The sequence below is a fragment of the Notamacropus eugenii genome, chromosome 5 (assembly GCF_028372415.1).
Source record: "Notamacropus eugenii isolate mMacEug1 chromosome 5, mMacEug1.pri_v2, whole genome shotgun sequence".
In the NCBI taxonomy this organism is placed as follows: Eukaryota; Metazoa; Chordata; class Mammalia; order Diprotodontia; family Macropodidae; genus Notamacropus; species Notamacropus eugenii.
This window is the reverse complement of record NC_092876.1, coordinates 60,938,386-60,952,416: the sequence shown is the minus strand read 5'-3', so window position 1 is coordinate 60,952,416 and position 14,031 is coordinate 60,938,386. Positions and strand designations below refer to the sequence as shown.

Sequence of the window (14,031 nt, the reverse complement as noted above, 5' to 3'; positions counted from 1 at the left end):
CTGACAGAGGAAAAAATATGGAGGTAACTAGGAAACCAATGGGGATCCAAAATTGGCCTTGGTGGATTTTCACCTGCAGGATAATGGATTCGTATGATGTCAGAGTTTCAAGGTACCAAAGAGGTTAGGTAGACCAATTCGTTCTTACATGAGAATCCTCTCTACACCACCCCCAAGAAGTGAACATACAGTTTCCACTTGAACACCTCTAGTGATGGGGAGCTCTCTACCTCATGACAATGCGCTGTACTGCTCTTCAGCTATAATTGTTCTGAAATCTTTCTCTCTACAGTTCTTCCCTTCCTCCTACTTGTTTCTAGTTCTGTGGTCTAGGTCTCAAGAGAACAACTCTAAAATCTTTTCCTTATGACAACAATAAAAATATTTTAGTACAGTTATTAAGTCTGCCTTAAGTTTTCTATTCTCCATTGTAAATGTAGCATAGCCATATGGTTTCTCCATAAGAAGCCCTGATTCCCACAGTGTCTTCCCCAGTTCCTAATCACAAAGTTCTTATACTGTCACTTCTAGGCTTATCAGCCTTTGCTGTTGATATGGAGCTTTTCTAATGTTGTTGTCCCTGCCATGCTACTCAACTTGCCATAGAGGACCCAGGGTGCTCTGACTATCAAAGGAGGACCTTAATGGGGGGAATAGCAGTGAGGAGGAAGTAGGTCTCCTATGACCCAGACTGACTTATTTCAAATCTTAAAAAGGAAGGAATTTAAAACTAAGATGTCAGGAATCATAATCATAGGTTCACAGTGTTGTAGATTCAGACTCTCACTTCACACAAGAGGAAGTTAAAATCTAGGAAGTTAAGTGACTGTCCCATTGCCACAAACCCAGGAAATAAATAGGAGAAGTCAGATTTGAACCCTTTTCTTGGACTTTTCCATCTCGTCTTTTCCCTGTCACAGAGAATCAGAGAATTTGGGAGTTGGAAGGGAGCGCATTGTGTGATCTAACCCATATTACAAACATGAAGTCAAGAAACGACACGCCTGATGAATAGCCATCCAGGTTGTATCTGAAGGTATCTCATGTCTCTGGGAGGAGTCCATGCCTAGGAGAATCCTCATTGATGGCTTTTTCCTGCCTCCTTGCAGCCTCCATCACTGACTCCTAGTCTTTCTTTCTGGGACCAAATAGAATAGCTATGACCTTTCCTTGACATAATAGCATTTATTACCCTTATTTGACCTCTTTTCTATATATCTCTTTTTTCTAGGTCAATTGAAGGTCATTCTAAAATTGAAATAGAGCTAGCCAGAAATTATGTCGGTGGGAAAATAATTACTCTTTTCCCCTAAAATTGGGGTAAACAAACTTTCCAAGAATATATATGATCTATAAAATTAGGTCTACCTGCATGATATGTTTCCATCCTCCTTCGGAGATAAGACTGTAACACACAGAAGGGACTGAGAAAAATGTACAGGACAGATCTAGTCTGAAGGTATAATCGTCTTCCCATAAAGACCCTAGATGAGAACTCTTTATGTGGTGATTACCCCTTCTGGGGCTCTATTTACTATCTGGTAGCATTTGAAATGCTAATCTCTTAGGTCTTAACTTGATGTTTAGAAATGGACATTTCCAGCACGGTTTTTTTGTTTTTTTATTTTCAAGGTTGCTTATTCCTAAAATCACTCTTTTCTTATGGACATTTGCTCATGATGCTCCTTTAGATATGGTACATTATGGAGAAATTTTCATTTAAAGATTAGTCTTTTTCATGTTAGGTTAGAAAAAGTTTCTTGATATATTAATGTTAGGGTCCTAGACTTTACGGGCAGATTTGTGATTACTTTGGCTATCCACCTTATCCTTGAGCACTGTAGTTTTCTGTGGCCCGGTGGGCACATTTTACCATTTTTTAGATGTTCAGCCCTGCAGTCTTTTAGAATGACATATAGTCTCTTTTCCTATTAAGTTAATAAGACTAATCATATTTTTATTTAGAAATTGTAGATAACCAAGTCATCCTAACAGACATCCATTTATACGGTGTGTCTCCTTTATCATAGGGCTATTTTCAACCAGTGATACTGAACTGTGTCAGAATTTTCATTTATAGCTCTGAAACCTTCCCAATATAAAACTCAAGTCACAGGCTGATTTTTTCTTCTCACATGAATGATTTAGAATAGACTAATAATTATAGCTCTGTTTCATTATTTAACTGGAATTCAAACAGAAATCAGTAGCTCAGATTTAAAAAAAAAATTGTTGTTCTTCAGTCACTTTAGTCATGTTCAACTTGACCTCATTTGGAATTTTCTTGGCAGAGGTGCTGGAGTAGTTCGCCATTTCTTCCTCTAGCTCATTTTACAGATGAGGAAACTGAGGCAAATAGGATGAGGTGATTTGCCCAGGGGTCACATAGCTAATAAGTGTCTGGGGTCAGATTTGAATTCAGATCTTCCTAACTCTAGACCTGGCACTCTGTGGACTGTGTCATTAGCTGCCCCCTATATGTAATGTATGTATCAAAGGATTTTATAGGGTCTTGTTTGGAGCTGTAGTGAAATGAATACCAGTAGGTAGAGGAAAAATAGAAATAACATCCTGTTTCCACTTTTAAAAAGGAATCCCAAAATACATAGCACAGGTGAAAATGTCTTCTTGTTATCAGTCCTCCTGGCCTTGCCCTTGATGAGATCTGGGGCTCAGAATGAACCACCTGGAGATAATGAATAGCAGCTGACATTTATGTAACAGTCTAAGGTCTGCAAAACACTTAGCATCCAGTGTCTGTGCAATAAGCTGACCTACAGTCCAAACATAGCATAATTCCCATTTCACGGAGGGCTCACCAAGATGAAATGACGCATGACCGTGCAGCTCCGAATGAGTCTCTGCTGCCTCCAGCTCCAGCCTCTTTCTGTTTCCTTTGCCATGATTTGAAGGTATCAGTCACACAGCAAGCAAAAGTTATTGTTGCCACCTACAACCTGAGTCCATGGTGCTTCAGGAAAGAAAATCCATCCCCAAGTATTGAACAATGATAATTAGAAGGGGAAGAGCCTTGGTCCCACAGAAGTTAATTTTGTTGAATTTGAAGCATCCTTATTGATTTATCCAGCTATTACCTCTTGACTTGATCATGAGGCTGAGTATGAAATAATTAATTTTAATGTAAAATTTTGAAAGTTAGTGACCTCCTTTAGGACATAGCTCTGTGTTAAATGTGTGTATAAATCCATTTAGTGGGCCTTATCTGTCTTCCAGCATCCCAGAAATCATAGAGATTTGCCTGACACAGCTCAGTTTAGTAATGTTTTTTCTAGAAGTGTATTTCCCTCTTTTCCCAATACTGCATACTACAAACTGATGACCAAGTTAGCAGTGTTTTCCATTTCCTGGGACAGATGTCCAAACTGGTTTATTTTGTGTCTCTGGAATATTGTTTCTAGTGAGATTTGTTCCCTTCAAAATTTTCCTTCTAGCTTCCTCATCATAGGAAGAAGGAGCTATCCTTTGATAGAATTCAGTATAGAAAGTTAGTATGGAATAGTAAGGAATTGTCTGCACATCTCTGGAGAGAGTCATTGCTTTGCTTTGTGGCTTTTATATGACTGTGCAGCCCAAAGAGAACTGCTGCGTGCTACATGATGCTAAGTGAATGTTGACCATACCTCTAGTTCCCTCTGAGGTGTTCATGGAAGGGATTGTCTTAGGCAGAAAAAGCTGGGGGATGGTAGAGGGGGGAGGAACCAAGGAACAATCAAATTCTGGAGTTAATCATTAAATAGCATGAGTGTATAGGAAAGGATTCCGGATCTCTAGTCAGAGAATCTGAATTTCAATCTCATCTTTGCTTAATATTCCTAGATGACCTGGAGGAAGTCCTGTAACTTCTTTGGACTTCCAGTTCACCCCATTGTAAAACAAAGTGGTTGGATGAGGTTATCTTGGAAGGACCTCACAGCTGTCAGTCCATAAGCTTTAGTCTGTAAGGGATTGTAGGAGCAAGGCTGAATGCAGTTGGGTGGGAAGTAAGAACATTCTTACCAATCTCAAACAGAAAAACCTCTTGAAGTTTATTTCTAATTTCTCTCCCAAAAAGAAAACAATCCCTTTCAGACGAGTTAGAAAGAAATAATCTCCAGAATCAGTTTTCTCCTTTGTACAATGATTGGATTAGACCAGATGATCCCTGATCATCTCCCCTTCCCTGCAACCTCCACCCAAAGCCTTTCATGTACCACATGTGAACAACTTAGCAAAAATCATGTAGGTGGAGAAGAGAGCGAGCTTCTGCCCTTCTTCCACTTGGATTTTGAAAGTTACTGCTAGCATGAAGATTCCTCATGTCCTGAGAAGGAACACAAGAGGATGAACTGTGTTTGTGACTGTTGCGCCATCTTCTTTTGCTGTGGTTAATAGTAATCATCTCTTCCTCCCTCCCCCTTTCCTGCCGCCTTTTTCCTTCCCCTCTTGCCTTTCCCATGTACTTTTAATTCAATTGGTCACTCCCTTTTTTCCTTGCTTTATTTTTTTTCTTTTTAACCTTTCACCCCACTCTGTCTCTCCTACTTGCTTGCGTTCCATGTTGCTAGTTTTTATGTTCGCACGCTCATTATCACCCTTTTTTGTACTTCAAATCCCAGCAGCTGTCCAGCCAGGTCCCCGAGCACAGCCCCGTGGTTTATGGGACTGTGGAGAACACTCATCTTGCTGCCGGCACCCCTGTCACTGCGCCTAGCGACCCGAAGCAAGGTTTGTTTATGGCTGTTTTCTCCCTGTTCTCTTGAGTTCTTTAGTCTTTTCTCTGTCTCTTCCTTGTTAATTATGTTTCCCTCCCTTCCTCTTCCCTCCCCCCCTGGCCCCCACACTTATCTGTGTGAGGAAGGTATTCAGCCTCAGGATTCAGATCTGATCTTCACCTTAACGAAGCTAAGAGACATTGACTAGCAAAGTGAACTTCTGAGGAAACTGAGTCAGGACTAGTTACAACTTTTCACATGTTTGCCTAAAATCTTATTGGCCCCTAACATAACAGTTCCCCTTTCTATAGCACATTAGAGTTTACAAAGTGTTTTTCTCACCATAACCACTTATTTATAAGGCCGATAACACTTTGCTTATAATTTTGATCAAATACATGGTTTCCCTATTTTTTAACTTTTAAAGAAATGCCATTTATCTCCTTGAGATATCAGACTTCCCTAACCATTTTTTTGATAGCCTAATTCTACTTGCCTCTACTACAAAAGCCAAAAAAACTTCCTCGAATACTAGTTTTAGTGTCTCTAGAATTGCAAAAGGGGAAAGTTTATTTTTTCCTAAAAAAGACTTTTAAATTTGACTGACTCCAGAATGAGCTTCAGTGATAATACAGTCAAATATCTGTAACCCATTGAGACTGTCAGTGTATGTGAGATAGCCATGACTTCCTTATTACTCTGCTTAACCAGATTTTAGGTTATCTAAAACTGGGACCTGGGATAAGATTATGGTAGGAATAGGGGTGCCTGTTGTGTATACATTATGTGTAGGCGACTGCCTTCCAAAGACAAATAGAAATAAGTTTTGAATATCTGTTCCTTTGAATTATTTGTGCCTTTCTTACTTTCAATTAGTGAGTATTATTCTAGATTTTTTTTGAAATAAATTTTCAGTACATTACTATTCTTTAAAATATTTTAAAGTTGTCCTAGAATTTAAAGTGGAAGAGGAATTTAATTGTGCAGACCAAATGTTAAGGGTCACATTATAAACCTACTAAAAGTTGGACTTATAATATACTCCCATTGCATTACACAGCAATAATGATGGTTATTGAGATGTAAGTATAGTGTGTCCCAGCGTTCGTGCATAGTGTTTAAGAGTTGGGGTAGAGTAAATCTAAATCATTACATTCTGCCAGTGTTGTTTATATTGAGGCTTCATGAAATTAAAAATTAAAATGTTCTTATTGGAAGAAAAAAACCTGCAGACCACAAATTAACTAAAGATTCTACCCTGTCCATGTTCCTCCAGAATTTGGCTTTCATACACCCTTCTAGCCAATGAGGAGGAGCAGAGGAAGAGTTAGGCTTGTTTCGAGCCAATTTAAAATGCATTAAAACCATGCTTTTTTTACCAAGGTTTGACAGATCTTTTAGTGCACCTTGAAAATATAAAAATTAAAGTTGGAAAACACTTGACAGAGGGGGAAATAAACTTAGCATTTGCAATAATTTGGTTTGCAGACTCACACAAACGACATGGAATTCCTGAGTGAGAAATCAACCAGATGGCCACAGTTTGGGATGTAGAATATATGGCAATACCTTCTCTTGGAAACTGGGTTGTTCATTCAACACTACTCTTTGATGACACTGGGGGTCGTCCCCAAGTTCAGTGTTCCCAGTACTTGACTCATAGCCCTAGGGCAGAATTGTTTTTGAGCTTCCTTGAGATAGAAAATCTTTTACACACCATTCTGCTGCTAGACTGGAGCTTTCCGAGGACAGAATGACATTGTTCAGTTGTTTTGTGAAGAAGGACACTAATGTTTGGATACAGCCCATTTTGTAAGTTCAGACCTAGATTTTCAGAGGGTGTGGGAGAAACCAACCAACATGGTTGTTCTTCACGCTTTTTGGTTAGTGTATTCGGTAATAAACATCAGCATTTTAGAATTGTAAACTGTCAAAAAGGAATGTTTCAGAATCCCAGGAAGAAAAGAGAAATCATTTTACGTTTTTTTGTTCTGTTTTATTTTCTCCTTCCCGATATTGTGATATGACATCACTGTGAAGACCCTCATACCTACTGGATAAGGAGAACCAGAGGCCCTGTAGAGACCAGGCAGTACCCGAACCATTTTTTGAGGGGTGGGCTCATTAGAAAAGAGTAAAGAAAACTGGAGTGAAGACTTGTTCTGGGCTTCAGCCACGAGTGCTGGCCTCTCGCTGACCCAGAGTTGTTTCTTTACTCTTCTGTCCTGAGCTCCCCCAAGCCCCTGAGCTGCGGAGCCAGTGATGGCTCCTTCATTCCTGTGACATTAGCATTGCTGGGTCTGCTTTGGCCTAAGCTCCACCAAAGGAAATCCCTTTTGGGAAAGCTGTGCTTAGATTGGTGCGCTCACTCTGATCACAGGTGCAGAGCTCTTTTACTCATGTTGTCAGTTTCATCCAGCAGTCATACAGGATTCTTTCTGGTGAATGGTTGCCGGAGTGAGTGTACTCAAGGCCATATCTAACCAGCCACAAAGAGTGAATTAGAAATTAATGATTGATGTTTCTAACAGTATTTTGTATTGTAAACAGTATAAGGATTCCCATGTTTCCACTTTACCACTGTAATCAAATGGGTGGTAAGGGCTAATTTTTAGAAATATTAGCATGAAACCCATAAATTAAAGTGAGTTTTAAGGCTAGTTAGTTCAAAGGCAAGAAAACAGAGGCTTTATGAGTCTACTCATAATATTTACCACCAAGTGTATGTGATTAGGTGATCAGAGCTTTGTTAACAGGCTTCTTTGGCCAATATCTGGTGGTTAAGGACAGGGATCAATGATGCTTTGAAAGTCTGTGGAAGAGAAAGTAAAGTTGTTTTTTGTAACATAGGGATGCTCTTTCTAATGCATTTTAAAATTTGCTTTCTTTTGAATGATGGTCATGCAGTCTTTGTTTCCAGTGAAGCCTGTTATCTTGCCAAACAAACACCCACTTGGAAATTAGGTATAACTTACCCTCATTTTCAGTTTCCTCAGATTAGCTTTCTTTCGGGTACTTGGAATTTACAAATTCTGAAAGCATATCTTTAAAAAATTCATTATATTTTTGGTACCCTAAAAGTCTTTGGACTTTTTGTTTTGTCAAAGGCTTAGAAAAACAAATGTTTTATTTGCTGGACCTTATTTTTCTGAATATCCTCATACTTTTTGCCTCATATTCTTATAAATTCTTCACCATTTGAAGCCTTCACAAAAATTGTTGAAATTATCATTTGACCCAAGCTGTAAGATTCTTATTTCCAATTTCTTTCCATTTATAAGAAATAGAACTTTAATTTTTGAAAGGAGTTTTTATTTCACATCTGAAAATCTATTAGCAAATATTTCTGGAATGACCTCTATTTAAATACATGGAACCTTACATTATTGACTTGGGCTGGGAATCGGCCTCTGCCACAGACACAGAGCCTGTCATAGAAGACATTTCTGCAGGGAGCAGAAGTTTGACAAGGCTGAAGGCCGTTCTACCATGGGAACTAACCCTGCTTCCTTTAGTATGCTCCACAAGATGGATTATCTGGGGTTCACTGAGATACTCCTGTTAAACCTCCTGCCTTAACACAAATCAATTTGCTGCATTAGGTTTCCTGGGATATAAAACAGTCATACTCCAAAATCAAACCTAAGGCTGTTGGGGACCTATGAGTTGGCAGTGGATGTGATGTGAAGGAAAGAGGGCAGGTGGTTAATATTTTTCTTGGCTAGTAGGTAATGTTTAATTTTTTGGTCTCTTTATTATTGTTAAAGAGTTTTGGAATCTAAGACAAAAGAAGTAGCCCATGATAATGTGATGCAAATTGATCTTCTTAGACTTTGTATTTTTTCTTTCCCCAGAAGAGAAGCCAAAACCAGATTCAGTATTGAAGTCTCCTTCCCCAGTCCCTAGCCTAGAGCCTAGTGGGGAAAAGAAAGAAGCTGGTCCAATCCCTGAGACGACTTCAGTGGAATCTATAGCAGAGCTTCCTCCTCCTCTTCCTCCTCTGTCACCTAGCACCATGGCTCCCGCTGTTCTCAGTCCTGTTCCTCCCACCATCCCTGCTGTCCCTCTGTGTAACCTGCCTGCCTTCACAGCAGGTGGAGATGATCGATGTGAACTTGCCTCTCCAAAAGACGATGCGATACCTTTGCCCAGTCCTGTACCTTGCACAGAAACATCAAATCCATCACCAACACACGAAGCAGAAGATGATGTATGCAAGGATCTCTGTGGTGTAGCACCCAGTGATATTCCAGTGATTTCCACTACAAACCTCATTAATGAAATGAATGGAGTTAGTGAAAAATTGACACCTACAGAGAGGATTGTGGAAATTGTAAAGCAGGAAATATTGCCTTTGCCTGTTGATCTGGAAGTTCTGGAACATCCCTCTGAAGATCTAAAAGTGGAGAGCTCACCAACACCCATCACCATTCCCACAGTCTTTTCTCTTTCTCCATCTCCTCCTCCTCCTCCAGCTTCCCCTCCTCCAGTTCCTGCTGCTCTCACTACAGCTAGTGCTCCTAGTGTTCCTGCTGTAGTTGCTGGAGTTTTAGAAGAAGAGGAAAACATAAGAACTGCCCTTAGCGATGATGCAAGAGATAGCCAACCAAAAGTGGAGGTGGAAGCCGACGGGCAAACGGAAGAGATTGTGGATTCTCAGAACCTCAATTCAAGAAAGAGCCCTGTCCCAGGTAAGCTTTGCCTGCTTTCAGAGGCTCAGGTTTGCCAAGCTTAAGGAAAAGACCTATTTGTTTATTGCATTGGTTTTTTTAACTGTTTTCTTTATTTCAAATATTTGAAGGATCTGTTATTTCATCTGCTTGGATTATTCATACACCATGATAATCAGACCCCTCTACACCTTTAAGAAATTGTCTTCCTGGGTTCTTGTAGTCAGCAACAACAATGATATCAGCAAAAACCTGATAGCTAGTGTTACTTAGGCTGTACCAATTGGACCAAGTGTAGAATTTGTGTTCTGCAGACAGCCTTAGTTTCCCCTCTAGATCTCTTCCAGACCATGCAAAGGTATCAGAGTAGAGTATAATAGAGGACTCTTTTAATACAGAAATTTGCAAGGTTAAAATCTCTAGGCTGTTTTCATCTGTGGAGATTTTTTTTTCACTATGTTCTGTAACATTCTTCCTACTTTGTTGGCTTTGCATGTAAATGGAATTTTCATTTATTCAAGAAATGTGACATTTATTGATTTAATAGCTCATTAATTCTAATGTCTAAGTGGTTCTGAATCAGCTGTGCAATAGTGTGGTTTGTGGGAATGAAGTCTCCTACCAAGCTCTTTGTGATCTTGTCTTGTCTCCCTGCTGACTTGGTCTTTGACTTCAGAATGGAAGACCTAAGTCATGGCTGGAATTCACTGGGTCTTTGTATATGTAAAGCCACTTCCTATAAATTCAGATTAGAGAAGACAGGAAGCAGAGTAGGCAATGTAAGTTTGGAGATTACGTGCTTGTTTTTGAGAGAATACAATGGCTTCCTGAGAAATGTGAAACCCTCTGCTTTTCAGATAGTAGAATCTTTTTCCTCTAAGTTTAAAATGGACTTATTGATCCCTAAAGTATAGATTCTCCCTTTGCTAAATCATTTCTTAATATCTACTGTAGTTGACTGAGGCCCTGGTTTTATACATATAGTCTTCATTGAAGTCTTAAAATCCTCATTGAAAGCTTTCCTCTTTTCAGCTGCATTTGGTTCAATACCATTGTAGTTTTATCTTAAAACCTATAAGTTTAGCCCTTTTTGGGTAATTATGTGTTACCATTGTCATTGCTTATGAGATTCAGCACTATTTCCTTAAATATTGATAGTATAGCTAGTAGTGAAGCAGTTTGATGAATAAGGGTGGATTCCCAGATGGCTGAAGTACAAAAACCTTGTCATTGCCATCTCCCCCATCCTCATCACAGTCATCCTTATTTATTGAGTGTTGTGTGCTATGCAATCTACGAGATGGAGCACGTGGGGCCTACATTCAAGATTATAATTTATGTGTGTTTGTCCCCCTTACCCCATCTAGCCTTTCATCTGTCAGTAGATGTGAAGGGCTTTGGAAACCTTAAAGTGCCCTATAACATGAGCTGTTAGTGTTAGCCAGCCCAGCACTTAACTGGAGAATTTCCTCCACCACCCACCTGGGAAGCCCATCAAAGCCCATCCAGCTTTTATTTACTAAGCAGTGAACGTAGACCTGAATAAGTGGACATTGACTATACAAAAATTCATTTTGTAATACATTGGAGGAAGGTACCTAATAACATAGAATCAAGATTCTAGAATTTGCTTCAACATTTTTAAGGTGTTGGATGCCTTTATTCTAGGGTGGTATTTATTAACCTGGAGTCAGTGAATTTGGGTGTTTTTTTTTTAACTTTGAAAAACTATTCAATAATGATTGATTTCCATTGTAATCCTGTGTAATTTATGTTTTATATTTAAAAACATTCTTCTGAGAAGGGATCTGTAGGCTTCAACAGACTGGCCAAGGGGTCCAGGACCCAAAAAAGGTTTCGTGCTCCTTCTGTTCTAAAGACCGAATTTCCTGATAGTGAAGTGGTATTTTTCCTGGCAGTGATCATAATAGTTCATGTTTATCTAACTCACCCCTTACAGTTTGCCAAGTACTTTCCTCACACCTCTGTGGGGGTAGCTTAAGTATGGATAATGAAGAGCTCTGTTTCCTCTAGTCTGCTAAAAGCCATGAATTTAGTGTCATTTTCCTGGGAGTTAGAGTTGAGTCTGATATCAGGAGCTGTCCTTCCAGGAAAATTGGTGTATATTACAGACAGGAATTGCTGATCAAGGTGCAGCTTTTTCTACACTTGCAAGATAGCTACTGATAGCAGTGTATTTGGAAGAATGAATGAACACAAAAGTGTGTGTACACATCTGTTCTGTGATTAAATTATGTACTTCTGCCTTAGAGATTGCAGTTCCATATCTGTGCTAAATTAATCCTAAATTAATTTTCAGTCCATTTTAATAATGAGTTGAAAATGGCACAATGGAATTTATTAAATGCAAAAATCATAAAATACCGATGAGCCTACAAAGGCAGCAGTAAAGTATTATAAAGTGGCCTATAAAGGGTGTTAATGGAATCATTGTAGTAATCTCAGATTGTTCTCTGCGGCTGCTGCAGGAATTGTTGAATAGACTATGTCAAACTGAGTTTCAGTCTGAACCTGACAGTCTGTTTACCATTTCCTTTTGGTAAGGATTTTTTTTATCCCATTGGCATGTGATTTGTAGGATTTGCCTGTAATCAGGCAAAGGATAGATGGATGTAAAAGGAGTATTCCCTTTTTCCAATGGTCAGATTCCATTTTAGAGGCCACTCAGGTCACATTTTATTATCTGATTTATGTGTTAATTCAGGTGGGTATGATTTCTTAATCTGGTAAAATATCTTTGCTTTTACCTCTTGCAGTTAACTTGAGATAACAGAGGTATAAGAAGTTGTGAGCTTCAGTGATGTTAATCCTAGCTCTCACTGATGGTGTACTCATAAAGCACTTTCTTAAGCAACAACAGCACTGTGAGTGATGTAGGTCGTATAACGGCTGTTACCCTTTTGTTCAGTGTAGTTAGCAATCCTGGTGAAGTCATCAGGAGTGGGCATTTAAGCCTTCTTCTGTTCACAGCTCTAGTACTCTGCATTGGTCCACATTCTGTCTCTGTACGTATGGGCCTGGCTGCAGTGTACATTCGGGTTATAAGTTTGAGATGGGAGAGAATAGTTCACAGAATGTTACAACGTCAGCAGCATCTAATTCAACACTTCCATTTTGGATAGGAAGAAGTCGAAGTCACAAAGTTACACAAACCAGTTCTCTTTATTCCTAGTTAGGGTGTCTTTTCCTGCTGAGCCAGGCTGCCTCACATAGAGGACATAGCTTAAAAATGCAGACTCTGTGGGCTACACTGTCTTTGTTCTGCTCTTAGGTCCTATTGAAACCTTTGGAGTCAGTGAGGCTTTGATGGGCATGCCAGGTAGGACTTGAGATACTGTCAAAGAGGTGTAATCCTCCTTTTAATTTAAAATATCATTCAAGTTGTATGTTTTCATCTTTAAAGGCTCTTATGTTTTACACCTGGGTTGCCATAGAAATCACTCGTAGCATTTGACATTAGCGTACATAATTCTGTCTTAGGAATCTAGATCCACCATTGACAAAACCCCAGGATTTAGAACTGGAGAGAACTTCAGAGGTCATCTGGCCCAGCTCCTTCATTTTACAGGTGAAAAAACTGTGACCCATACAGGGAAAGGGACTTTGTCCAGTTTATACAAATGTAATAAGTATAATGTCAAGAGCCGAGGTGTAAACTCAAGAAATTCAGATCTTTCCACTGTGCTGCTGCCTCTGGGCATTATTAGCAGGACACGGCTACCATGACCACTTCTGGTAATGATTTCTAAGTTGATACTGTTCTGGAACCTCAGTAATAAGCTAAGCCAGGCAAAAATTATCTTCCATCTCCCAAATTTATACTACATTGATTGTACCAAGATCCAAGGAATTCAATTCAGTTCAGCAAACATTTATTTATTTTTTAAGGAAAGGTCTAGTTCAGACTCTTATTATCTGGACAGTTGCCTCTTAACCATTTTCCTTAGCTGTATAAGTCATTCCCTTTACTATCTGCAGAAACAACATATCAAAGACTATAGATGTTTATTAAGTTTTTACTATGCTCAGAGCACTATGAGAGGTGTTAGGGATGAGGCAAAGATTAAATGATCCGTGCTCTCAGAGTCCCTATTCTAGTATGAAGTGATTTTATATATATATGTGTGTGTGTGTGTGTATGTGTATACCTACACGTACATATGTACACACACATATTCGCATATACAAGTAATACAAGATGAGCATAGGAGGCATAGAAAACAGTGGCTTTTTATGATCCTGCTGTAGAAGAGACAACACTTGAGTTTGTTCTTAAAATTAAAAGGTCTTTATGGGGTCTGGGATATACCATGCTCCAGCATCAAGGCATCATTGGGCATGGGATGCCAGGAATGAGCATACATAGTGTGGAAATCACACTAACTTAGACATTAAGGGGCCTAGGTTTAAATACCAATTCTTCTGCTTGATAGCAGATTCATGTCAGGGTAGGAAAGAAGGAAGAAAGCAGTTTATTTAGTAATTAACAAATATGAAGAGAGCGCCTACTACATACTAGACCCAGAGTTGCCCACCACTTGGCGTCGTATCACGGAAGCTTCTTGCTGTTGGGTTGTGCTGTAACTGATTGGTATTTTTAAAGTTTTGAAAAACCTGCCTCATCCTTT

General features: G+C 39.3%; 1 protein-coding gene across 12 annotated transcripts in view; it reads left to right on the top strand.

The window, feature by feature from the left end:
- Positions 1-14,031, top strand: part of EIF4G3 (eukaryotic translation initiation factor 4 gamma 3) — a 386,245-nt gene that overhangs the window by 268,220 nt on the left and 103,994 nt on the right. For 8 of the 12 annotated variants that reach the window (XM_072609175.1, XM_072609170.1, XM_072609167.1 and 5 more), the window contains 2 exons: positions 4,617-4,725; positions 8,567-9,403. In XM_072609175.1, coding sequence (XP_072465276.1) covers positions 4,617-4,725; positions 8,567-9,403 — 946 coding nt within the window. The remainder of the gene's footprint in view (positions 1-4,616; positions 4,726-8,566; positions 9,404-14,031) is intronic. The other 4 variants (XM_072609173.1, XM_072609172.1, XM_072609168.1 and 1 more) reach the window with 2 other exon arrangements.